A 25,498-nucleotide genomic window follows, 5' to 3' on the forward strand; every position below is an offset into this window, starting at 1 on the left:
TGCTGAGAACAAAAACAATGGTTTCACAGCAACACTACTGCAGCAGTACTAAAAGAAAAGTGAGGAACATGAAAATCTTCAGAACATACCAAGAATACTTTTGCTCCCAGAACTTCTAGCTGAGTTTTCAGCTTTTTTGCATGCTCATCTGCTTCGCTACGTGCATAACTTATGACAATGTCCTTCTTTGAATCCTGCTGAATTGTGAATCCAGTACTGAAACCAAACAACATAGAAATTAAAGATAAATGATTATCGATATATTCATTGGTGCAAGAAAACCTAATGCAGAAGAGCATGCTCAACTATCATGAAATGAAATAAAGGCTGTGCCCACACACTAATAATTAAATGGGTTTATGGCGTAGCCAGGGGTTAGGAAGAGTTTGGTGTCACGACATCTCGCAAAATTTTAAGCCCTGTACATGCCCCCCCCCCTCCCCCCCTTCCTTTCTGCCTCCTTTTGTTTGTTTGTTTTCTTGCTGTTTGTGTGTGTGTGTGTTTCTAACTAGTGTATTACACTCCTCAAAAAATATTTATGGCTACGCCACTGGAATGGGTAATAGAGGGCATTATGTACTCATGAGTGATAACAAAATAATAAAATACAGTCCACAGTACCAGATAAATGAGCAACAGCTAAAGCTGTGCAAAGATAGCATGAAAGGTAACAAGAGATTCTTTGCTTGTTTAAATTACTTTATTTTTTTTTTATTCATAATGCCAGCATTAGCCAAGAAAGGAGTTGCAGGTTGTATGCATAAAACGAATAAGAAGCAAGTATGAACAAAATATGCAAAATACACAATCCACTGGTACCTTCACAAAGGATGCACAAAAAATACTAATGACAAAAAATGTCTACGCAATTTCAGTTACAAAGGAAGCCAAGTCAAATTCTGTCAATACATAGGATAAGTTGTGCTGATTACGCAAATTACACAGTGCACTAGAAATTTTCACACCTTTAACAAGTATTTTAGCAAGGTATTTTCAAACACTGCAAGTTCTGGGAGGATAATGATATCACTTGGCAAGTTATTCTACTCATATACTGATTAAACTAAAAAAAAGGATATTTGAAACAATCTGTTCTCTAGTTTAATGTACTTCGTATGCTAAGTGGGTGAGTTAAATGGGTGAGTGTAATGTAGTTAAATATGCACCTGATAGTATTCACTTAGGATTTGAAAAAAGAATATGTCTATTATATTTTATTCTCTGGCTTAAAGGAACCTGCCCAGCTTTTTTTCTCAGTTCTGTCACAGATTGTGTTCTGGTGTAGGCATATATATAAATCTAAGCGTGCTGTTCTGAATCCGCTCACACTTGAGAAAATAATTTTTAAAAAATTATTTTGATATGGTAACAAGACATGGCTTGCTTACGTCAGAAGTGGCACCACTGTCGTTTAATATGCAAGAAGCTTTACATCTGGTGTCACTCCAGATAGTTTCTTTCTCAATGTCTAAAGTTTAAAATTCATTTTGTTGCAGGTGTGATTCACATGGACTGTCAAAAAAATTGTCTTCACAACAGGATCTCTAATATTGAAATGAGTGATTCTGGTACAGAAAAATGCTAGAACACAATGCTAAAATACTTCGGAAAACATACCCTCCATTTATCTTTGTGTTTATTGCATTATTGAAATGTACACAATGAACTTCAGGATGTGTAGATATGAACGCATCCACTATGTGTGTCCTGTTCTCAATCTTGTCCAAGCAAATTGCAAATAAGTTTAATAAAGCTGTCCTTTCCAACACTGGCACACAAATAAGAACGAACCTATTTTTTTTACGCTTTCTGCAGTCCTTGTTTCCACGTAGGGCAAATGGAGCAGTAAGCCTGTTCTGAGGGAACTGTAAGGTCACGACACCTTGCGAAATAACATCCCAGGTGAACAGCGTGCTCTCTTGAGTGTTGAGCACAGGCCAACCATTCCTATCACAGAAGGCAAATTCTCCATCTAAAAGCTATAACATAAAAGGAAAAAAGTTCTCACGTGTGCAACATATTACTTCACAGCAACAGAGCAATGCAAACGCCAGCAGAAATTACCACTTGCCTGCTCACTTATCTCCGAACGAAGATCTGTCACACTTAAATTTCGATCAGCAAAAATGAAACCAATGACAGGACCACCAGCTTTCTTAATCCCAATACGCCATCGATCTGAAATCAAATGGTATAGTGCATAAGCTATAGCAGGTCATCTCATAGTAGATTGTAGAATCATACTCACCAAAGTGCCTCGTAATAAATAGAGCATTTGTGTTTCCTAAAACGTCAGTGGCGTTTATGTGCTCTTCTTGGTGCTTCAACACTGGAATCCTGAGAAAAACAGCGGGAGTCAAGAAAAATTATCTCGCAGAGCTAAACTTCCAAACAGAGTTACCAATAGAAGAACATGAGTGCAATGGTTTGGACTTGGCTACAAAAATAAAAGAAAAAAGGAACCCGTGTACTGCGGCAAACTTCGATCCGTGCCTTTTCGTTATGGATCCGCACCGGGTGTTTCGTGTTTTACGGCGCATAAGCGGCTTTCCGTGCGTACCTGACGCGCGCTGAAAATTGAAGCTGTAGAAACCAAACGGCATGGGATACGCACCTTTCTTGCGTTAGAAACAGAAAGTCGTGGTGGAATGTGGGCAGCTCGCGGCCGATGAGTTCCCGCACGCCTTGAAGACTGACGCTCTTATCCGCCAACCTAATCACTCCCAAAACGTCGCTCTTTTGGCTGGCCTGATTAATGTCAGCTTCCCCGATCACGTGAACTCCTACCAGAAGAGAGCACATAATCTGCAAGAAAAATTGCCCGTGATCAACATTTACTTATCTGCAAATGTTGATCGACTACGACGGATAGATAGCGTCTGCAAGCACTTCAATACTGCGACAATGTATCACTTCGGACTGCAATATGACGAACAGCCAAAGTGGCCCCTTCATTCATTTCCACATTCAGTTTCCGATAAGAAGTCGAATGTTGCATTCCGACGAGCAAACTTTCGCGGAGGAACAAAATCGTGCGCAGTGCCGATTATAACGCCTCACCAGGTGTAGTAGCTTTCCTTGTCGTCCAGGCTGCTCGTAGCGTGCCTGGTGTAAACACCAGTGTTCGCTACGGCCACGAAACGAAGTTTCCAAGCAGCCGCGGCTGCCAAAACACCGGCGACATGCGCTCTCGTCACGCTCGTGGTCAGGTTGTAAGCTTGGTTGTAGGAAATGCTGCTCAGCTATGACGTCATGCCTGTAAACAAGCCAGTGTTGCCAGGATTGCACTCCGATCGCTCTTGTGGCATGTGGTGTGCTGCTCGGCAACTTGCGCGCTTGTGCGAGGCTTTTGCGACTGCGAACTGCACAATCTAAACGTAGGAGCGCGGCTGTACAAGAAAGGGTAAAGTAGCGCACTGCGTACTGCGTACTCACCCCTTCCTGACCTGCCGGCGCGTACAGGTTTTCCCGCCCGGATTTTCCCGCGCGCATGCTGGTTCCGCTCGAACCGGCATGGCAAATACCGCCCCGCCGGCCTTGCAATCAGTTGAGCTGGCCGCCAGCAACGCGCGGCCAACGGTTACGTACTGACAAGTCGCGAAACAAAGCAACAGAGTAACGCCGCCGAGGCGGGAAGTTCGGAGGAAATGTTTTATTTTCTGCTACAGTGAAATTCAAAATACAAAAAAAAGAGAGAGAAAAGACGCACACATCACGCTGCATCAGATATAAACTGTACAAAACTGTCAAGCTTTAACCAAGCTTAGAAACACGAATGTGACTTGCTCCTGCGATAAGAATGAAGTTATCAACTTGCAACAAAGGAAAAGCAGATTGTGAAACAAGCTGTTCACATGGCTGTGTAATAGCACCTAAGTGTGGTTGCTACATGTCAGCTAGCGGCTTCCTGTAAAAATTGGTGCATTACTACCGCATAAAAACAGGTAAAAATGGTTTTACTTGCTGAAGGCACATAGCAATAATCTCATCAAAGCTTAAAAGGCGGTGGCAATAAAGGGCCATGCCTAGCAAAACATTTTGCTGCTGGAGGTTAGCACAAAATAACTCTCGAGCATATAAAGTTTGTTGCTCCGCAAATTACCTCTTTATCAAAACGGTGTATTAGCAAGTGTGCTTAACGGGAAAGAAAATAGAACTCTGAAGGCAATATCATCTCGTGCCTTCAATTTTCACTTGCACAAAACAACTGCATGACGACAAAACCACGCACCGAGGCTGCCGGAGAGCAAACATTTTACAATGAAAAGCCAACAAAAACAAAGCAGGACCGTACATCATTCGTTTTCACTGCATCTCAACGTGTAAAATGTATGCTACGTGCACAATGTGTGTACAACATGCATTACATTGCACTACGCTTAGTACCAGCTGAATGAATGGTGGTTGATGTATACAACTGAATATCTCTGACCACATTATGCCATCACATGGGGTAACAACGAACAGCATGCATCGACACTCGCCTCACCAAAGTGTGAACTGGCTGCCACGCACAGGCACAAAATGGAAAACATGAAGGCAGCATCAACACACTATAATTAAAAAGTTAAAATGCTACATTGCAATGCAAAAAGAAAAAATAGAATGCAAATGCTCATGCGCTATATTACATGCATTGCTTCCTCTTTCGTCAGATATGGCCAAATGTAGATCTTGTTCTAACATATTGCAGTGAAAACAACTTTTCACACGACTTCATATAATACAATGCTACTGTGGAATCAAGAGTAGTAACAATAGTGGACTTTCTGCATCAAACTGCACTGCACAGAGCTGAAATACAAACACAAAAAACCCAAATACAAAGTTCCAAGCAACTGAATGGGGGAGTGAACATCTAAAAGCCAGCATAATGTCCTTTCAAAATATGATCACTGCTTCTGGTTTGAGTCTAATGGCACTTTCAGAGAATATGCGCTAAAGTACAACCCAAAGTGCAAATGAAGTGCTTATGCGAAACTTTGTGCCTCAAAAGAAACTGTGCAGCAGAAATTCAAGAAACACTGCAGCTAAAGCTTTCACATGCAAGACGTCCAGCCAAAAAAAAATGTCATGCGGCGCAAAATGCTAGTGAAAGCCTGAGATGATCCCCTTGTGCGCTAGTGAAGCGGGCAGCAATTAAGAAATCATGGCAAAATGCCCATCAGATCAGACACTTCCTAAAAACAAGACACAACTATTAGGCAGCCAGACTCTACCTCTGTTACCATTCACAGGTGGGACCAGAACCAGCAGGCAAAATCCTCAGAGTATGCATACAGCACCTACACATGTACGGTCAAGAAAATTTGTCTACAGGCTACTGAACAATCACAGCACCACAAATCCAGTTCGCACCAGCTATGTGCACAGGTGAATTGATAAAAAACAAATTGAAGAAAAAAATCCCATGTCAGACTTCACAAAGGAAATTAAGAAACGAACACCATCATAAAATATTTTTAAAACGCACGAAGTCTTCCACAAAATTGGAAAAAACAGAATAAAGTAACCTGAATAAAAATTTACTACTATGTTCACCTAACTTGCAGTGCATGAGCAGTGGCCATAGTGCAACGTAACATGTAGAGAAACCATGACTTGCAATTATTCTGACCGCAACTAAGCGGCGAGGCACCGACATGCAGGCAAGTCATGGCAGTTCACAACTTTCTTTTCATTGCATCTTTTGCTGGTTTTGTTTTCTTCCAAAAAAGGCACCCCCTCCCTTGCTCAAAAGAAATTTCATAAGCTAATTTTGAGGTGGCAATGTCTCTGTTTGGAATGGCAGAACCTACTTCATATTCGTCTGGCAAGTTTGTTGCCTTGTGCGTTGCGCGACACCTCCTCAACTTTCCTCACAATGTTTTCCGACAGCTGCTCGCGCACTGCAAGTCGCAGCGAGAGCCATGGAACCTGCAAGCACTAGTAATTATGCAAGCCTATACGACATCAATAAGTGAGCCGCTCCCTTCTGCTGCCATTTTCAAATTGTGCGTCCCTGAATTTATGAAACTTGAGCCGTTTCAATCCACTAATCCACTAAGTAAGATAACTGTTGACATTACAGATACTAGTTGGCTGAGCACAGCTTGTCATAAAACACTAAGGAACAGTGTCAAGTTTTTACAAACTCAGACACTAACACCTTCATTACTACACTGAAAGCTGGTAGGCTGACTGAGTCAGTGCAATGCTACCATTTGGTAGCAACAAAAGGGAAAGGTGGTAACGAACGTGTTGAGTAACTACTGTGCCCAACAAGCTAATGCTCTCTACCATTGATACTAGCATTACTAGTTTTTAAAATAGCAGTCAAATAGACCCCAGAGATGCTCTTCCGCCTCAGTGAGCCAGGTGATGTTTCGACAGTTACCGAAAGATGTCAATAAGGTGAAGTGGCGCAGTGCAGTGGTGGGAATGGCAATCAGTGTTTGCGAAGCAGGCTTTCTACAAAAAAAGAAGTTGCTCTGAAGCAGTTTTGTCATGCTTTGTAGCAGATGCCAGAGGCTGAGAAAGACAGCAAAGAATAAAGTTTGCCTTGCAAATGAAAATGCCCCTTGACTAGACCTATATATTCCTAAGTGTCTTTCAGAATAACAGTTGTAAAACGACTGACACGGATAGAAACTGCCCGGAAAAGTAAGTATGCTGGACCAAAATTTTTTTTGGCTCTCTATGACGAAGTCATAGAAACCTTTTTTTGTTGTTTTTTCAACTGTAGAGCAAGCTGAAAGACACCTGAAGCAATTCTGGTTTCTCTGTTTACGAAAATCAATTGGCCATTTCAAACTCTAGTAAGTTAAATTATTATTCTTCATGCATTCCGAGACACCACTGACTGTGCAGTCCTGCACACATGCTTTGCCTCAACAACTTGCCGTTAGAGGACAATAACAACATGCGCACTAGGATGAAAATTCAGCTTGAGAACAGAAGATTGAAAAGCACACACAGCACTTACGCATACTTTCTTTTTTTTTTCCCGTCCCATTCTTGTCTGCTCATGCTGAAATGTAACTATTCCACTTTCACTCCCACCTTCCCTTACGGCACGGTTCAGATGTCCACAGAGCAAGTGTGACAAATACTGCGCCTTTCCCTTCCTGTGAACCAATTATTATTATTATTATTATTATAGGAGGTTCTTCATGATATGAACACCACCAATATGAATTCAATATGAATTTCAAAATAGTACCAATTCATAAAATTGTACAGTGTGCAGAATTCAAAATCTTCTTCTTAGAAAATCTACTACAAATGACATCACGCGAACTGCAATTGCACCCTCAAGCTAGTACTAAGCCCTGCACGCCGTGCCTCACCAGTGCGGTGACTGCTAGTCTTACAGTATGCACCAAGAGAAATTAGCTGTGATGTGCGACATTTAACCAGTCGTGCTGTATGCCAGTTTGGGGAATGCCGGTCATGCTGTATGTAATGCAAGTAGCAAGCTGTGGCTGCACGACCCACAGCTTGCATGACCGTAAAGCAATTCCTTCAGCCATAAACAGATCTATGTGAATGCACTTTGCATACTTTTGCATGCAGGTTTTGTTATTTCTGATAAGAAATTTATAATGATAGATATTTTTCACAATTTCGTGAGATTTGCATCGTCGAGATTCCACTACATTCTCCGCTACTCGGCGTTGCATCCTGCATCCGCTCACTTTCGAGATTAAATTTAGACACAGTGTTACAGCGATCCTTCAATAAATTTCCATTTGTGGCCGCTTTCATGCAACAGGATAGTGTAATGCAATCGGCATGCCATTCCCACCACAGCATATTTGCAACTGCCAATGCTTCCTCATTTTAGTACAGTAAAAATGCACAACTAAGCAGGACATCACAGACATCCGTGACAATATTAGCTAAATAGTGGCATCTCTGTACAGCACGGCAGCAGATGATTTAGGCATAATAGATTACAAGTGGCAAGCTTTTTACAGAAAAATCTAATCTTGACTTAGAAGTTGCACCCACTGAGCAACTATATGAAATGTCCATAGTCAGTACCTACGTTTTCACGCGTTCTTAACAGCTATAAAACCAATTTCATAAACGAAGCACAAGCCTTCATACAAATGAAAGCGTACAAACCAAGGCATAGCAATGCAGTGCATTATGTGTACACAGCACCAACAAATCATGACTGCAGGTAATAGTTAAAATGAAGATCTGGTCACGTTAGCAGGCAGCCCACTACAGTATACAATTTGCTGCAATTAGCACATAGTACACGAGTGTTTAACGAGAAAAAAAAGCGTTCAAGGCGCTCAGGGAGGAGAATTTCTCTTGCACTTGACTTCCCAATGTGTGCACCATATTTTTCCATGCCTGAAATCTGCAGCCCACATATTTAGAATCGTACATTAAAAAGATAGCACCAATAATACAAAAGTTACGAAAAAGCAGCAAGGACATCAGGAAAAGGGGCTCATCATTCCTGGTATTTCTAAGCTCTTCTTATACATGCAAGCCATACAATAGAATCTCGACCTTGTGTTCCTTATAACACTATGCACACGTTCTACCACACCTTAAAGGCAGGGTTAAAAAAGAAGCATAATTGCACCAAGTTACCAAGCAGCCGTTCAAAGCCAGAAATTAGCCAAAATATCGTCGGACAGAGAAAAAAATTACCTTTAGCTGGCGGTGCCAAAAAATGCGTTGTACAATACACTGTACTGCAGACAGCAGATGAGCCGCACCCTCGCACAGCTATTACGCAACCTCACAATCACGGCCTCATCCCATCCAAGCTGATGCACTGCAAACATTTTCTTGTTTTGTGCAGACTCTAGTGCCCAGAAAGCTGAACATTCTTTTTGGGGTCTTTCATGCACAATGTTAAAAAAAATATGAAGGAAAAGTTTACTGCACACACACACACACACACACACACACACACAAACATACACGTGCTTGACCACCAGCTGAGGCGACACGAGTCTCCGCGCAGTAACTGAGGCCCCGCAACTGCGCCTGTCACTCGTGTGTAGATGATGTTGAGTGGCGTTTGTGACGTGACAAAGCGTAATAACAAAAAAAAAAAAAAAAAAAAAGACTGAAATGTCTCAGTTACAACAAAGCTGAGGGAACGAACCACACCACGAACAGTGCACACATAATGTTTAGTGCACTCCCAACACTAGTGCCCAAGATGGGCAATGTGCTAGCCCCCGCTTGAGGCCAGGTGCACATGGAGAAAAGTTTCCAACACGGCATTCCAAGGGATGCACCCAGTGTGCCAGTCGCTGTTCACTGTTCGGCTGGCTGCACATGTGGGAGGCTGCTGTTGCTGGATGCTTGAAACGTGAAAGGTTTGTGAGGCAGGGAAGGGTGAGAGGGAGCGAGTACTGCTGGTTGCTGTAGAAAGGTCTTGTCACGAAACCGAGGAGATGGGGTTGTGTGGTGAGCCCATCTGCGTGAGCACCTTGTCAAGCCACTGCAGGGGCCCCGAGAGGTGCACTTCGATCCAGCAAGGCGTTGAGGTCACGTCCTGGCGGTGATACTCGGCGCCCCAACCTTTGACGAAGCTTATGCGGATTAAGCACATCTTGGTCAGCTCATAAACCGCCTCGAAGCCATGGTTGACTGCCATCGTCAGCAGCTCTGCAAACTCCTGGGTGCATAAAAAAAGAACAGAGACAAGTCAGTCTTTTCTGCGAGTTCATTTCATCAAGCTCTTAATCCTATCTCCCCAAGCCACTGCATAGCGAATACTTCATATCTGAAAGCCTGGGTATCGCAAGTAACACAAAAGGGCACATACAGTAGGACCTTGTTGATATGCTCTCTGCTCATACGATCTCCAGTTTCATAGGCCAAAAAATCGCGGGCAGTAAAACATCTACCATAGAGTTACACTATTTTTCTCCTGGTTAATATGTTCCCAGAAAACATGATTTCCCAGTAACGACAAATTGTGGTCGTATGGTTCGTTTTGCAATCAACCGGACGTGTGCTAATGAAAGCTCGCAACATTAAAAATTGACCAGCGGCACCCACTAGCAACAGATGCTTTCCTGCAGAGCATAGGCGCAAAGGAGCAAAGCATCAAAGAAAGACAACGAGCCAGCATAAGCTTGTTGTTGCCTTTTATGAACCGGATTTGTTACTAAATCTCTTCTGCGCATAGGCCAACAGAAATACGGACTGAATTCTGCAAGAGCTAAAGAAGGAGCTGTGCATACTTGATGTCGATATATGCTAATCTACACTTTTATGCAGTGACACTTAATTACAAATGCCTTTGTACCTCATTCAGCAGTTCTTTTCAAAATCAGGCAGTTCGGATCATATGTTTACCCGGATGAGATGTTTTCTCCCCAAGTGTAAAAAAAAATGCACCAACGGGGTTTTACCATACGTGACAAGTAGCCCAGCACAAACACTTTTGTGTTGTAGGAGGCTACCTTCTTTAGCCACTGCAGCAAGAATGTCCCTAACTAGAGGTGAAGCTAAGGGGATACAAGAAAAAGTAGCTGACCAGGAAATTCCTGATGGTCCCGATTCCCAGGTGCACAAAGGTTGGCTTTTTACAAACCTCGATGACCTGGTGGTCGCATTTGCTGCACCTCGGGGCGCAAAAATAGGAGGAAGAAAATGGCTTCTATTCTAGCCCTGGTCTGAAACATAGCATGAGGCTCTTTCTCAGGTTGAAAATTGGGCAGAACGATCGGGTTCCTTCCTCTTCTAATCAACCCTGTAAACTCTTCAATATTAGGAAGCTTCTTAATTCCCATATGCCACCCGCATTAAAGCACGCAAATTCCACGTAATGAATGCTGGCAATGGTAAACCTTGTACACAACGAACGCGCTATGCCGACTATCGATTTGCTAGTGCTGTACTACTTGAAAATCGGCTAAACCACAGGGATGTTTCACGGCGATGTGAACTTCCATAAGGGGGACATGCACAATTGAAACGACCAACTGCAGTGGATGCAACATGCTGTGCTCGAGCACCATCGATGCCTCGACATAGAGAACGCCGTAGTTACTGCTGTTTCTGCTTATGCGGCGTCGCCATTGTCTGCAAGCAACAAAGACCTCCACGAAATAGAAAATCGCAGACTTGCCCCAATCTTATTGCAACCAGGTTAAACTGTATCTATGACATCAGAGATAAGAGCAAAGCATGTTGTAACTTAATCTACAGTACTTAACAGACTATTGCAGATCGCATATGGACGTGGCAAGTCATCTTTTACTCTTTTCTTTCACTCCTGCAAAACACCTGCACAAACACCCCCCCTTCCTCAATACACCGGGGTGCTACGATTCTGTCGTGCCACCTTTGGTTTCATAGACCAGTGGCTTCACTCTCAAATTCCTGTGACAGACTTAGTAAAACACTATGACACCTCCATTTCCCAACTTTCTTTGCATGTCACTGAGTGGACAGTGCATTTTGTCACAGTTAAAAAGTAGCTCATAGCCACCGAATACCGTCCCAGCATCAGTGATGCTACTGACAAAATGACTTGGAGGAGCTTTTGGAGCACCAAAATTTTCAGGTGAAGCCCTGCGGAGCGGAGGGCTCAGAATACGAGCACCCAGTTTAGGCAACAACCCATATTGTAAGAATAGTTAGCATGGCTAATCAGAAATTATGCATTAAGAATTTGAATATGACCTGCCACAAACACACAGAATAAAAAAGGACCGATATCATTTCACTGCCGGTTATAACCAATTAAAGTCAAGGCCGCTACACTTGCAGATAGTGACACTATTTGGCACTCATCTGTAAATGTGGGTTTGGCTAACGATTCAGGTTTGTGGGGTTCAACGTCCCAAAACGACTTAGGCTATGAGAGACGTGGTAGTGGAGGACTCCAGAAATTTCGACCACCTGGGGTTCTTTAACGTGCACCGACATTGCACAGTACACGGGCGCCTTGCTTTTCACCTCCACCGAAAAGCTGCCGCCGAGGCCGGGATTCGATCCCGCGTCCTTGGGAACAGTAGTCGAGCGCCGTAACCACTGCGCCACCCCAGTGGGGTGCTAACGATTCAGAAATCCACTTCGCACGCAGTACCCTCAACCGTCAGTAATGGCACCAATGGCACGAAAAAGGTAACACAAAGAAGAGGACACACAGATGTAGCACCAAGCTGCAGCTACATTTCCCAGGCATCATTCCAAGTGGATAAGAGAATGCACTAGTCTGCCATCGCCAGCACAAAGCAGGAGCGTGCACCAACCGAAACTCACTCGGTTGTTGAAGATCTTCAGGCTACAGCCTGACGGAATCTTGCAGACAGTGGTTGGGTGGAACTGGTGCGAGTGGTTGCAGTTCCTGCTCTGCACGAAGATGGCACTGTCACTCAGGCACTCGGCGTACACTTCGCCTCCAACGTAGTACAGATGAACGCCTAGAACGAGCAAGGGTGCCACAGCAAATGAAAAAGAGCACAAAATGCGAGACAAAGGCTACAGTCATTCAATTGGCCATCCTTAACAAAGGGAAAAGGTTTGGTTTATGGGGTTTAACATCCAAAAGCTACTCAGGCTATGAGAGACGGCGTAGCGGAGGGCTCCGCAAAATTTTCAACCACCCGAGGTTCTTTAGCGTGCACTGACACCACACGGCGCAAGGGCGCCTTGCTTTTTGCCTCCATCGAAAGATCACACATCCTCGGGCACAGCAGCCGAACGCCCTAACCACTCAGCCACTGCGGCGAGACCAGTGAAAATGCTCATCTGCACCTTTCCTTTCTGACCTAGCCCTCACCAGCTATTCTTCTGAGGAAGGCACACATGCACAGGTTTCAACAGTAATCGCTTGACCCCCCTTCGATCAAAAAGCAGGACAAAAAACACATTTCTACACCCATCATGTGCGGCCATTGGAAACTTGCAATGTCGCCTGCCTAGACTGGCACTGCTAATGCGGTCAGGACCCCTCACCTTTGCCAATGTGTCGTCGCGTGTTCTCAATAGTTGAGTTGCGGTTCACATTGGACAAGAGACCGAGGCAAAAACGGTTGCTGTTGTTGGAGGGGTCAGTGAAGCCGTCGATGACGATGCTGTGATTCTGGGCGTGGAAGATTTCGCCGACCCTCGAGTTCAACTCATAATAGGCAATGGTGCACCAATACTGCGGCTCCTGGTAGGTGACTGGGGACACGTCTGACATGCAAGGTCAAAGAAGACAATCATCAGCACATGAAAATTTCCCCAACAGCCAGAAGAAAAAGACGCTCCTCACACACTCAAGGTACTGATGCTTTTGTCCATTATCGAAAATGGATGTTGCTGAAAAGCACGCACATTGGTTTAGCATTTTGCGACCCTGGTAGAAAGGCTGGGAAATAAGGCGATGTCCAACTGTACTAGCAACTTTGACTTTGCAGCCTAAAAGGTTGTGCAACCTTCATGACTCGCAAATTTATCAGTAGCCGAGATTGTGCGTCTGTTTTGCTCAAAAAGTGGCAGTCACCGACTATCTGTGCTCACAGGTAGAATACCTGCCAGCCTGCCAATACCTAAAATCAGGTGGTAATACTCGTTCTGTTCATGCCAATTGGGGGGAGGAAGGAGTGATGGCCGTGTTCAATGTATAAGGTTGAGGGCCTGCGTTTGCCAAATATTTTAACTCTCACACACAGTCCAAGTAGTCCTTTCACAGCAAGCACTTTGCGGCCTACGCTAACAACGCATTAGGTGGTTCAGGAGCCTCATGAGTAGGACGCCACTTTCGCCACTGCAAAGCCTTCTAGAACACTCTACCAGCTAACATATCATAACCACTTTGGCTTGCTTGGCATTCATCGGTAACTGACGGACTTAGTGCAGCCGCTGATTATAATGGTGGCAATTGCGATGTGGCTGCAGATTCTGCTGTTTTTTTTTGTTTTCGCAAACACTGTATTTTGAGCATGCAGCGACAATTTTTCGCCAGATATAGGGCAGTGTCCGTAGAATAAAAAAAAAAAAAAGTGAGGTTAAGATTCGGGTGCCTCTTGAGCAAACGCGGCAGGGTTGGCAGGTATGAAGTGTTCGTGCACCCTTTGCGACCGCAGTGCAGTTCTCAACTGCACATTTATTTATTTATTTATTTATTCAACATACCCCTAAAGACCCTCATACAAGGGTACTACATGGGTGGGGGGGGGGGGGGGGGTCCGTGTAAACAAAAATGTAACAGGAACATTATTAAAAAGCAAATGAACAATAAACAGGCTAAATATAACATGGGAAAATAATTAAGCACCAGAGGATAAAGAATCAAGCTATAGAAAGCAATAGAATACAAAGTATAGGTTTAAGAAACAATAAGGCATAACAAAAATGAACGTACTACAGCGTGTACGTATTGCCAAAAAAAGTACATTTCAATGTCAACATCGCTGCGGATGAGGTCGTGAAATGTGGAGGCGTTGGATTCAATGGCTATGTGTGCTGGTAGATCGTTTTACTCTATGATAGTGCGTGGTATGAATGACTTCGCAAATGCAGATGAACGACACGCGATGCACTTAACTTTGTGCGGATAGTTGAGCTGTGGAAAGAAGGCTGATGGTGATAGGAAAAAATTGTGGTGGAGCGATATATGGTGATACAGTTTATGGAAAAGTGCTAGCCGTGATAGTTTGCGGCGGAAAGACAAGTCTTCTAATTCGGCGTGATTTTTTAGGGCAGTGACACTGGTAGTATGTGAGTAGTCAGAATAAATAAAACGCACAGCACGGTTCTGCAAGGATTCAATGTTAGCTATGAGATAGGCTTGTTCAGGATCCCAGATGGCTGATGCATATTCAACCCTCAGACGAATGAGCGTGAGAAACGCTAGTTTCTTCAGGTGGGGGGAGCCTGTCTGAGGTTGTGCTTTAGAAGGCCGAGTGAGCGGTTGGTGGATGCTAAAGTTATATTAATGTGGTTGTGCCATGTTAAGTCAGATCGCAGATGAACTCCAAGGTACTTGTAGGTAGTAGTAGCAAGTTCGACAGAGTTGTTATTTAGAAAATAAGTTGTGGGAATGCGAGCACTGCTAGTGAAAGACAAAAGCTTAGTTTTGGAAGTATTAAGTGGCATAAGCCAAGCTGTGCACCATGAGCACATGATGAGATGTGCTGAGCACTGCGTGCCTATTTTTCAGTTTTTAACGCTAAGAGAAGGCTTGCAGCTATGTTCAAGCTTTAGAGCAGAAAATGAAGACTGTTTTATTAAAGAAAAATATGCAAAAAAATGTTACAAAATTTTTTTCAGAACAATACAATAGGGTAAGTAATCCTCCTAATCAACTGCTTTTCAAGAATTGAATCGCAGAGTGTACTGTGAATCACTTTCACCACCATGTTCCTTTGTATTAGAGCCTTGGTTAAATCAAACTGCTTTAGCCTCCCCATGCAGTTTGAATTAATAAGCTTGTACTGTACTGGTGAGGTCAACAGCTTCACAGCAAATTTTATTTGCTTCTTCACGACTTTTATCAGTTTCAAAACTTCTAGCACTCGTGATGTAGCATCAAATTTATGCACATTTGTATACACCGTTAGCTGAAAGGTTTTTAACATTGGTACTTTGTTTAGTTGTAAGCAAACTGAAGGAGAATTACTAGAAATCCTTTCACTAAGAATTGAAACGTAACACAAGTACATATGTTTTAGCTCTTGGAACAAAGAAAATTTTTTTGCGGTCATTTATATTCGCACTTCTAAAAAAAATAATTACTGCAAATTGCTCAGAAGCCAGCTCAACTGCCGTGAGATGCATGGCAATAGCACTAAACAAGAAGCACAAAAACATTAAATGTTCTTAGTCTGAATCAAACAATTGACAAGTCAGCAATTTTTTGTGCCAAATATTTATATCAACAAATTCCAGTTCTGAACAGTGTGCTGCATGCATGCATTGGCTCTAATTTTCACATTCATGACGTCGTAACAATCAGCACAGTCTGTCATAGCTGGCATGCCCAAGGAACCGTGCTCAAACGACAACAGATAATAAATAACCTCCGATGAACTTCTATATTTACAATTACTACATGCTGAATGACTGTTTGAAACCCAATAGATGACGTGACAAGGTCACCATAAGTGCGTATTGGCATAACACTGTCAATGCCCCTACCAGGAGGAACGGTCGACGTGTCCATTGACTGGGGCTGGTCATCAGTGGCAGATTGACTGTCATCCTGAGCTGAGTAGGCAGGAGGTGGAGTATCTGCTGAGCATAGAATGAAAAGAAGCTATTATGCGCACAACGAAAAAGGAACTGAGCTAGATCTTTCACGACGACATCTAGATCAGTGTGGGCACGTGAGCAAGCAGGCCCCTTCTTCAAAGTGCCACAGCATCCAATGCAGCCACACAACGAAGAAAAAAGAAAACCCAAGAATAAAGGGCCCAGGTGCACTAACCGGGCAGCCCGAAGGGGCTGTTGGGTGCAGAGCTGCCAATGCTGGGGCCGGGAGAGGGGACGCCCGCAGCAGAGGTGGTTCCCGAAGCAGCAGAGGTGCCCGTTGAGGACGCCGATGCTGAAGTGGCCGTGCTGAACCCTTGCGCAGAGAAGCTGACATTGTGCGGCATGGTGGGTTCGGGCACTTGCTGGTAGACCGATGGGATCATTGCATGGCCCCCAGGTGGGTACTCGCTGTGGCGTGGCACAAGGACCGGCGGAAGGACTGCACAGCAGCATTGCGTTTTGTCGATCAGTTACAAGGACCCTGTACTTTTGCATAAAACCAGCGAACTCTAAGTAAACAATCATGAGAGAATGCTGGTATAGACATGTCCACCCAACTTTGGAGAAAGGAGAAGTGATGATGAAAAGTTGAAGCCCATTTACCAAGCAATTAAATGAAAAAGGAGGAAGAAACAAACAAACAGAGAGAGGAAAATTAAGAATGAAACAGCAGAGCTCTAAATAATAAAATGTTTCCTTGCCCAAAAATGTAGCCACAAGTCACACCTGTAATACATACTTGTGCACTGTTTCTGGAGACAAGGAGCACATAATGAGCTAAGCAAAGCCAAGCATGCCAATACATGCCCCCGGCTTTAATGGTATGCAACTGTTGCAATACTCCTCTGACAGGGAGAGACAATGCTTGTAAGTGGATACAGTCAAAGTGTTTTAACATTCAAACTTAGGCTTAAGAGGGAAGGTCAAGATGGCCTTGTACCAAAATGGGCGAGGGATGCTCTAGTAAACTGCTATAAAAACTGAAATGGGAAGGATTAGAAAATGAGGTGAATTGGAAAAACACAAGACCGATCAGGGAAAAATCTCATAGCAAAATAAAGAAAACACAATGAATAAAAAAGCCATAAGAACCGTGAACTGAGGAGAGAAATGTGAGATGCAAGTAACAAACGACAAAACCAATAATGCAAGGACTAAAGGACCACCCACATGGAGCGAACTTTCTCTGCGAAATTCATGCGACACGGCAGAATGCCGACGCACCGTCGCCATGCTGTACCGCATGCAGCGAAAAACTAACGGCTGGCGGCGTCGGCGCCCAAGTGAGAAAAACACACGAGCTTGTCCGCTTCAACAACGCACTTTTCACACTAAATGACATTTAAAGAGCAACACATAAAATAGGCACAGTCTAAAATGGCACCCGAGAGCACTTGTACACAGCCTTCGAGTACGTCCGACGCTACAGCATCAACATACAGCAGATGTCTCTTTGAAGCAGGGTTTGAGCGAGTGTTGTTGAGCAGAACGTCGAAAAAGGTCCTATTTCAGCTGCATTATCGAAGTAGGCAAAATCGCAACACTTTACAGCACCTTATAATCGACGTTACCAAAGCGGTACCGTCCGCTAGCGCCGCGGACAGTGCTCTGGCCGTGCACTGCTCCCTAGTCGTCGCCAGGCCTATTTTGTTTCACATCTATGGAACATGAAACAGCGCTATGAAGTTCCTTCATGCTATAGTAAATGGCCCATTTATAGAACTGCCTAACCCTCAATCCCTTTATTTTATAATAAAAAGCAAAATATGATTAATTTTGGCTACACTTTGTAGCGGAGGTGGCGTGCAAGTGGACAGGAGCAGCCGCGCCACGACGGCAGCCGCTGGCTGCGAGCAAAAACTTGCTTGCATCGCAGCTGCCACTTCTATGCCAACGGCTCAGCGATCCTCAAGAAGGATTCAGTTTTGACATTTGGCTTATTTACGAGAACAACAATATTTAGCAAAATTTTCTGAAGTTTTTCATATTTTCGGCGTGCACGAATTGGAGTTGCAGCCGGTGCAAAGTGGTAGCAAGTGCTGCCATCGCATGGTGGTCGCACCCAGGAGCAGCTGTTTGCTCCGCCGCCCGCGAAAATACCTGGCCTGGTTTGATTGGCAGCAAACGGCTGCCAGCGACACACGCAAGGTTTGCTGCGGGAAAATCGCTCCATGTGGGTCGACCTGAAAACATAACATTCCACGACGTCCTAACGATGACTCACCTGGGCTCTCTACCCTCTTGTAGTGATAAGGATTGATGCAGACTTCCTTTTGTTTTGCAGAGAATGGATACTCGCAGCACTCCAGAGGTTTCAGCTCGTGATGGCTTTGTAAATCCGGCCATCGCCAGACCCGACAATATATGACATGAGGAAGGCCTTTTCTATGTGAAACCTAGGGGGAAAAGAGAAAGAAAAGGAGATAAATGTAGCAAACGCTGAACAGTGACTGACCAGAGAAGAGCAGTTTTAGCAGCCCGTCACAGACCACCGCCAACTTTTTGGCGCAATGTGATGCAGATGCACGTGTGCTCCACACGAGGCATTTGCGCTTGATATATGACGAAGCCGAAGGGAGGTTTCCAGGGATCAGAGTCCTCCTCCGCTTTCGATCATTTACCGCCGCTCTGTGCGCGGGCGAAGTCCACGCGCGGCCGGACCAAGAGAGCCGAGCCCCTGAATAACAGGGGTACACCAGACACAGTCGTTCTGAGGCACGCAGTGGAAGAGGGTGTGTGGTGTGTCTGCGGCGCAGCGCGCTAAGGGCTGAAGTGCAGGCGTCGCATGCGTGGCCCTCCTTGGATCCAGTAGGACGCATTCGAGCCAGCGCACCGTCGACGACCATCTTTCACCGTGTCTGAATGCATAACCTCTCCTTTTCTTGTCCTATCTTGCTGCCATCATAGACTGTACGCTTTATTTGTCTAATTGATTAAGGTTGGTATTGTGTTTGCCCTGTTTGTCGCGTTTTGAGTTTGCCTACGCTTTGTATCTTACCCTTGTTCTTTTAATTCTTACCTTTGTTCTACCTGCTGATAATTAAATGTCTTGTATATCCTCCGCACTCTTGGAACTCCTTCTGATTCACCAACACACCGACACACATGAACCCTACACGGGCAGACTGGCCTAATAAATTCTGTTGTCAAGCGCTGCCGTGAAGCAGCCCCTGTGCCTCCACAGCATGCGCCTGGCAGCCGTTGGCCAGAGCAGGTTGTGAAGCAGCCATAAGCTGGTGCAGTAACCGGCAGCACTTGTACTACCCATGAGCTTTAATTTAAAATTCATAAATGACAAGCACAAAGATAATCAGCTAAAGAAAAACAAGTTACCAGGGCCAATGAGGTTCAAACGAGGTGGCTTGAGTGCTTGAATAAATAACTAATGAAATGGGGCATAACAAGCACTAGAACAGACAGACATCAGTTCACCCTATGCTGGCATCAAGAAAGAAACCTTCCGGGAGGTTTCTGGTACTGCTTAAGGTAAACTATCGCCATCAACTTCGGTCTCTAAACACGTTTACGATTTCCCTGAATAGTTTGAAACAACTTTTCTTGGAACAGTAAATGTGCCCACGTGCAGGCATTCTGGATATATTTAAGAAATTTTAAAAGCTCTTGAAGCCTTCTCTCTTTTTTTTTTTTTTCTCAAGAATATTCAAGGAGGATTTCAAGGGCCTGTTGCAAACCCTGGACTAGCACTTGCCCACAAGCAGCTTCACCCATATATAAGGACGAAGGAATGTCATGGGCAACCTACCTGAAGCCGGCCATCAAGAGACCGCGGGATCGTCACACACTTGGACGGCTGTCCTGGGCAGGAGAGAGCCTTCTCGAGGTCTTCAATGGCACCTTTCCTCTTCTTCAGCTTCTTGACAAGAGAGTCGACAGCCTTCTCAGCCCACTTCTCTTCCTCGTCCCCCTGCTTCCAGCCTAGCAGCTTCTTCACGGCGGGGCTCGTGAAGGAGAACAGGCTGTTCAGGGTTGACATGGCGTCCTCCAGCTTGTCAAAGGCCCCACCCCCGCCACTGCTGGGGCCACTGTACCCGTTGCTCACCATGCTCTGCGCAGCAATAGGAAAAAAGTTGAACGCAAGACCCATGCGATGGCATGCAGCCGCACGCCTCTATCGCTACAGCAAGACCGCGGCTGCTAGATATGTGCTGGGTGACTCTCGCAGCTTTCCTAGTCTCGGTTTTCCTATTACAGTGTGATGGCTTCTGATCCACCATCTTCCTGCAAAACACTAAACCACTGCTCCAATGGCTACACTAAGGCATTTATGAGTGTTCACCAAATACAAATATTCTTGTCTCTTTTATTGGTAACAGTAGGCACAAGCACATGTTAGTTTATAATGGCTTAACAACGAAATTAGGTAGACGAACTCTGTTCAGTTCTTTAAATGCTCTCAACACAGCAACAGAGGCACGATAGAACAAGTGATGCTTCGGAATTTGTAGTAAAAATAAAAGTTAGCCGTACCTGATGTCACTGCTACACTGCTAACAGGGCTCTTGGACTTACGTCACTTCCCAGGTCAACCATTCAGCTCGGTCTTTAATGTACAGTCCACGAGTTCAATGTCACCACTCGAAACTTTCTTTCGGGCACCACTTAACCATCGCCTGAAAGTGGCATAGTATTTTTAACTAAACATGAGCTTGAAATGTACTGAACACTGCCTCAAAGTACTGAGGAATAAACAGAGCAGGTCCAGTGTCTGGATACCAAACTATGAACACATCTCAAGGAATCTGAGGAAATGGAATGGCTCGACCGGTTGCCCGACTTCAAAGAAACAGTCAAGAAAAGCAATACCTGACCGCACGCAATAGACTTTATCACAGGCTTCCAAATAAATGAGCACACTGTAAACATTTCTTTGCCTTCTTTGTACGGCAACAGCCCACCATTGGTATGCAAGAAAACAATGCTGAGAAAAGTATGCCAAATTTATTATTTGTGATTTTAACAAAAAAGACAGTATTTTTAGCATGAAAACGTAGTTATGTGAATATTTAGTACCAGTTACACTAGGTAAATAAAACAATTTAGGAGACTGCTAAAATCCTGAAAAAGGGCACTTTCAGTTAGACTTTTTGAAAATTTGACCTCAACATTCTACTTTCTGTTACAACTACCATACGACTTCGTTCAGGTAGGACCGCTCTTAATAATACCATATATAATTCACTACAGCTACATAATCTGCTCATTCTAGAAAAAAGAAAAAGAAGCCAGATGACCTCTACGTAACATCGGATATCATATATTCTGCCAAAAATTAGCAAATAATATCCCCCCCCCCCCCTCCAAACGAGTGCCACAGCCGCGATATGATCCTGCATGCCTGGGTTCAGTAGCTGAGCACTCCAACCATTGAGCTCTCACAGCAGGGCAAAAAACACTGAGATAGGTTAGCCAGTTTTTTAATGAACACGAAAAAAGACGAAATCCAACCCCTAATAATGATACACAATGTTCTGCAGTCAAATTTTGTTTTCAGGGAAGGATGTTTTCTGCCTGCAACCATTAATATATGGAAACATTATTATACTTATGCATGTTACCATGATACAGAAACACCCTTAAAGTAAAAAAGATATTTATTATTTGAGGGGGGTAGATACCTTGAGGGAGGTTATTAGAACGTTAAGTACAAGGCAACGTGATTGTTTAAAAGAATCATAAAGCCAAAATCGGAGCATTTTACTACTTCAGTGCAGATGATTAATAGCCCCACTACAATTATTTTCCCATTTATTTAGCAGAGAAATTAGCTGCTTTTATTTCACCAAAGTATGTGCAAGTTAATGATTTTATATTTCTAGAGCAATTTTAACTGGCACTTGGCACGACAATACAAAAACTGCAAGCATGGCTGGGCTAGAGAGACATGACAATGCTAAAACAACCCCTTTCCCACAGTTTTAATTGAGTGGTTTATCACTGACCGTCACTGCTATTCAAAGATCATGCATAAAAGACCGCTCCAAATAAAGAAAGTACATCTGCCACAGAAAAGTAAGAGGACCCCCTCCCTTCAAGTTTTGACTGCTGCAATACATGCAGACGCCACTCGCTGATGCACCCCTGGTGTCGAGAACAACGCACTGCACATATCTCAACACCAGAAGTGCATTGTACGATGACGTCTCCATGCAGTGCATCATGGTTCGGAACTGGTAGAGGGAAGGGTTCTCATACTTTTCCTCATTATATTTATCCTGTTATTGAGATTCTTCCTTCAAGACAATTTACGAGGAAAAGGCAATGAAGTTTGTCTCAAAACAGCCATCACTCACATAGCATAAAAAAGCACAGACACACCAAAAAGTTAGAGCCACCAAAATTTTTGCAACTCCTCTTCTGCAGCGCAAGTAAAGAGATATATTGGAGCATTAAGGCCTCTTTTAGTATCAAGTTCCTTCAGTATTACTTGCTTGGCAAGACAAGTTACTAGGTGCCTTTCATACTGCCAGCACATATTAGACACCCTTCTAAATGAAAATACAAACCCAACCTGGGGAACATTGCCACACTCCACATAAACAATTCGATGCCTAATTCTTGCTTATATAGTCACAAAGCACACAAATTAAAAGCAGTTATGCTGACAAGGCTGTAATATTACATGTTCTGAACAATTCAGAGCCATGACACTGCATACACAATACACCAACAATAATCTAACACCAACACAATACACCAAAAACTAATGATCTTTGGAGTTTTGAAAATTTGGAAATTACACATACACGAGCGTAATTAGTCACAAACCGTTCCTAAGCAATGAATGGCCCACCACCGTTTCCTGAACATGTGGTATGCAACCTAAAACTATTCACCAGTCAAAACAAACCAGGTGAACCCAATTCAACAAGGTGAGGTAGAATTGCATACATTAGCAAACAAGTGTATTCCCCGGAAATGAGACGCGCCCATAATTGCGAACGTAAACATATTGAGCAACAAACCGAACAATACGCCGCGCAGCTTTCAGCTTTTACAGTGCTAGCGCGTGATGTATCCAACCTCGCAAGCCGATCACAAGCTCACCCACCAGCACACGTGATGTTGTCTGACGCAAATGAGCTTTCTACGCGGGCTGCTGGTCAGTACCCCGAGTATGACCGAGTCATGAGGTACGGTATTTCTCGCGAGCAAAGAAACACGTTACAGGCCGTCGTGTAACAGCTGCATTCGCAGATCGCACGCACGCCGTCATGTTCCGCTCTTCACAGGGGTCGATACTGGGGAAAGGTTGCGCAACTCTCATCATCGAACGCTCACGGGAATTTCCCGCGAGTTATGACTCATGATGGCAAATGAGGGCTCGGCTGGAGCTATGCATGCTAAACATAGCGCGGCAACGGTGTACTGAGCGTCCGTCCGTGAGCATTGCCGGAGCTCTTTTGCCGCACGGTTCATCGGCGAACTGAAGGACGCCCGAAATCGCATTAGTTTCTCACATGCCACTTGAAAAAGAATGCTTGGAGAAGAAGAATACGCGACTGCCGCTAACATCTGGAGTGGACCTGCTCGTCGACAGCGAAACAATTACAGTGGGTTGCGACAGAGCCAATCATTCAGCGTCTTTCCCTTCATAATATGTAAAAAAAAAAAAAATCAAAAACAAAAAAAAAACGGCCAGTTTAGTCGCGCTTTCACCTGGCAAATGGTCAAGACCCAAGGAACTGACACCTTCGTCGAAACACCAACAAACTAAACAGCAGCTGATGACGACGATCTATGTCGTGTCGAAGTGGCATTGCAGCAATATAAGTAATTGACTATTTCTTTTAACACGTTACGGGAATAAGCCTATTTTCAAGCCGAGGCAAGCAACAGATGAGACTCACCTGAATACATAACAAGAATAGCCAAAATAAACAAGAGGTCTTATAGCGTTATTCCCATTCAGAACAAGTTAAAAGGCAACGAATTGGGGTCACAATGTCCGAATAACTGTAATACCAGTCACAACACATCAACAATTTGGCGTCAAGGAGGCGAGCATTTGTTGTCGTACTACTCCGCGTAAAATGACGTTGATTCCTTCGCTGAAATTGCTAATATGGGATGCAAGACCATTGATACACTCCTTGGTGAATTACATATGGTCCGCAATGCTGTCGCTACACAACCAAACATCAGACACAGCGCGACAGAAGCGCTGCACCTGAAACTACTTTTTTACGCGGAAGCGCCACCGACGACGAAACGGAGAAATGTGGCCTTGCTTGGCGTCAGCAAGTCTTCCTCGCGTCATACCAACCGCAATGTAACCTTTCTATCTCCGCGATTGGTGAGCCGTCATGACACTGTCGTAAGCCCCGTAGTGTTATATACCAGTACAGCCAAGGCTGAGTTTGTTTTCCATCGCTTCGTGGTCCCTCCTTTGTCATGAATAACGACTTTACCCGGACGAACGCCTTCCCGAAACAATATAAATCTGGCAGCAGCGCTTGCTCCCGTGCCCTTTTGTATAAGATCACCAATTTTGAAAGATGTAATTTTACAGTGACTGCGACCTCAAAAAAAAAACATTCATTAGCATTATTTGATATTGATCTTATCAACGTGTTCCAACAGTGCATTCGTTTGGCGCCAAAACTGAGCTTCGGTATTGTAAACTCACGCACACTCGCTTAAATGTATCATGTTCGCAGAAAACCGTGAAGTGGCAGATTATCGCAGACACACATTCTAGCGGCAGACGTGCATTCAGCCTGCTTTGCGAATTAAGAAAACGTTCACACAGCACGAACGTGCGCGATGCGAGCAGTGGGGGACGCCTCTCCGGTCATACTTGCCTTTTTTTTTTTTTTCTTTTTTTTTTTTTTTTTTCATATCGAGCACCACTGCGCGCTCTCCTGCGGTGTACGGCGTGTACGGGACACGACTAATCCAACACCGTTGCAATCGGACGTGATACACCGACGCATTGATGCTATGTGGGAGACTACTGCGCTCGGAATGCTACGATAGCAACTTGCTGCCGGTCCAGTGAGGATCTCGCCTGTCAAGCACAGCATGGTGATGGTGGTGGCGGTGTCTCCGGCAGGTTTAGCGCTTCTCGCGAGCGTTCAAAAGCTACAAGGCGCTGGACGTCGCAGTCGAACGTGGAAGCTACCTAGACATAGCTAGACTAGCAATATCATCCGCCGTATAAGTGAGAGCAACAAAATGCGCCCGAAGTTCGCCGAAATAAAATAGAAACAAAACTCGCCTGTGTCTCCATGGACGTCATGTCGGAGGGGACGCCGGCGGTGCAAGC

The 25,498-nt window shown here is 44.3% G+C and overlaps 2 protein-coding genes across 8 annotated transcripts in view; both read right to left on the reverse strand.

Moving 5' to 3' along the window:
- The window catches only part of LOC146190596 (uncharacterized), a 29,598-nt gene extending 26,225 nt beyond the window's left edge, over positions 1–3,373 (reverse strand). Inside the window, exons 1-6 of one of the 2 annotated variants that reach the window (XM_084600987.1) lie at positions 3,061–3,373; positions 2,615–2,805; positions 2,249–2,337; positions 2,072–2,178; positions 1,792–1,979; positions 90–216 (exon numbers count right to left, since the gene is read on the reverse strand). In XM_084600987.1, the coding sequence (XP_084457113.1) occupies positions 90–216; positions 1,792–1,979; positions 2,072–2,178; positions 2,249–2,337; positions 2,615–2,802 (699 nt within the window). In that variant the 5' untranslated portion in view covers positions 2,803–2,805; positions 3,061–3,373. The remainder of the gene's footprint in view (positions 1–89; positions 217–1,791; positions 1,980–2,071; positions 2,179–2,248; positions 2,338–2,614; positions 2,806–3,060) is intronic. The other variant, XM_084600986.1, reaches the window with a different exon arrangement.
- Positions 3,374–6,970: 3,597 nt separating this feature from the next.
- On the reverse strand, positions 6,971–24,399 carry Mad (mothers against decapentaplegic homolog 1). 6 transcript variants are annotated; one of them, XM_084600993.1, is made up of 9 exons: positions 24,081–24,399; positions 20,701–20,843; positions 19,976–20,278; positions 18,437–18,608; positions 16,388–16,651; positions 16,099–16,194; positions 12,931–13,152; positions 12,235–12,395; positions 6,971–9,634 (listed from the first exon to the last, which is right to left on the reverse strand). In XM_084600993.1, exons 3-9 carry the CDS (start codon positions 20,273–20,275, stop codon positions 9,395–9,397), a joined length of 1,455 nt encoding a protein of 484 aa, XP_084457119.1. In that variant the 5' UTR covers positions 20,276–20,278; positions 20,701–20,843; positions 24,081–24,399; the 3' UTR covers positions 6,971–9,394. The 6 variants fall into 6 exon arrangements, with proteins under 6 accessions (XP_084457119.1, XP_084457116.1, XP_084457118.1 ...); XM_084600990.1 differs by having other exon boundaries at positions 20,743–20,843; positions 24,081–24,398; XM_084600992.1 differs by having other exon boundaries at positions 16,099–16,191; positions 20,743–20,843; positions 24,081–24,396.
- Between the last annotated feature and the right edge of the window lie 1,099 nt (positions 24,400–25,498).

Source organism: Amblyomma maculatum, chromosome 4 (assembly GCF_055883805.1).
Source record: "Amblyomma maculatum isolate TAMU_Amacu chromosome 4, ASM5588380v1, whole genome shotgun sequence".
NCBI classification, from domain to species: Eukaryota; Metazoa; Arthropoda; class Arachnida; order Ixodida; family Ixodidae; genus Amblyomma; species Amblyomma maculatum.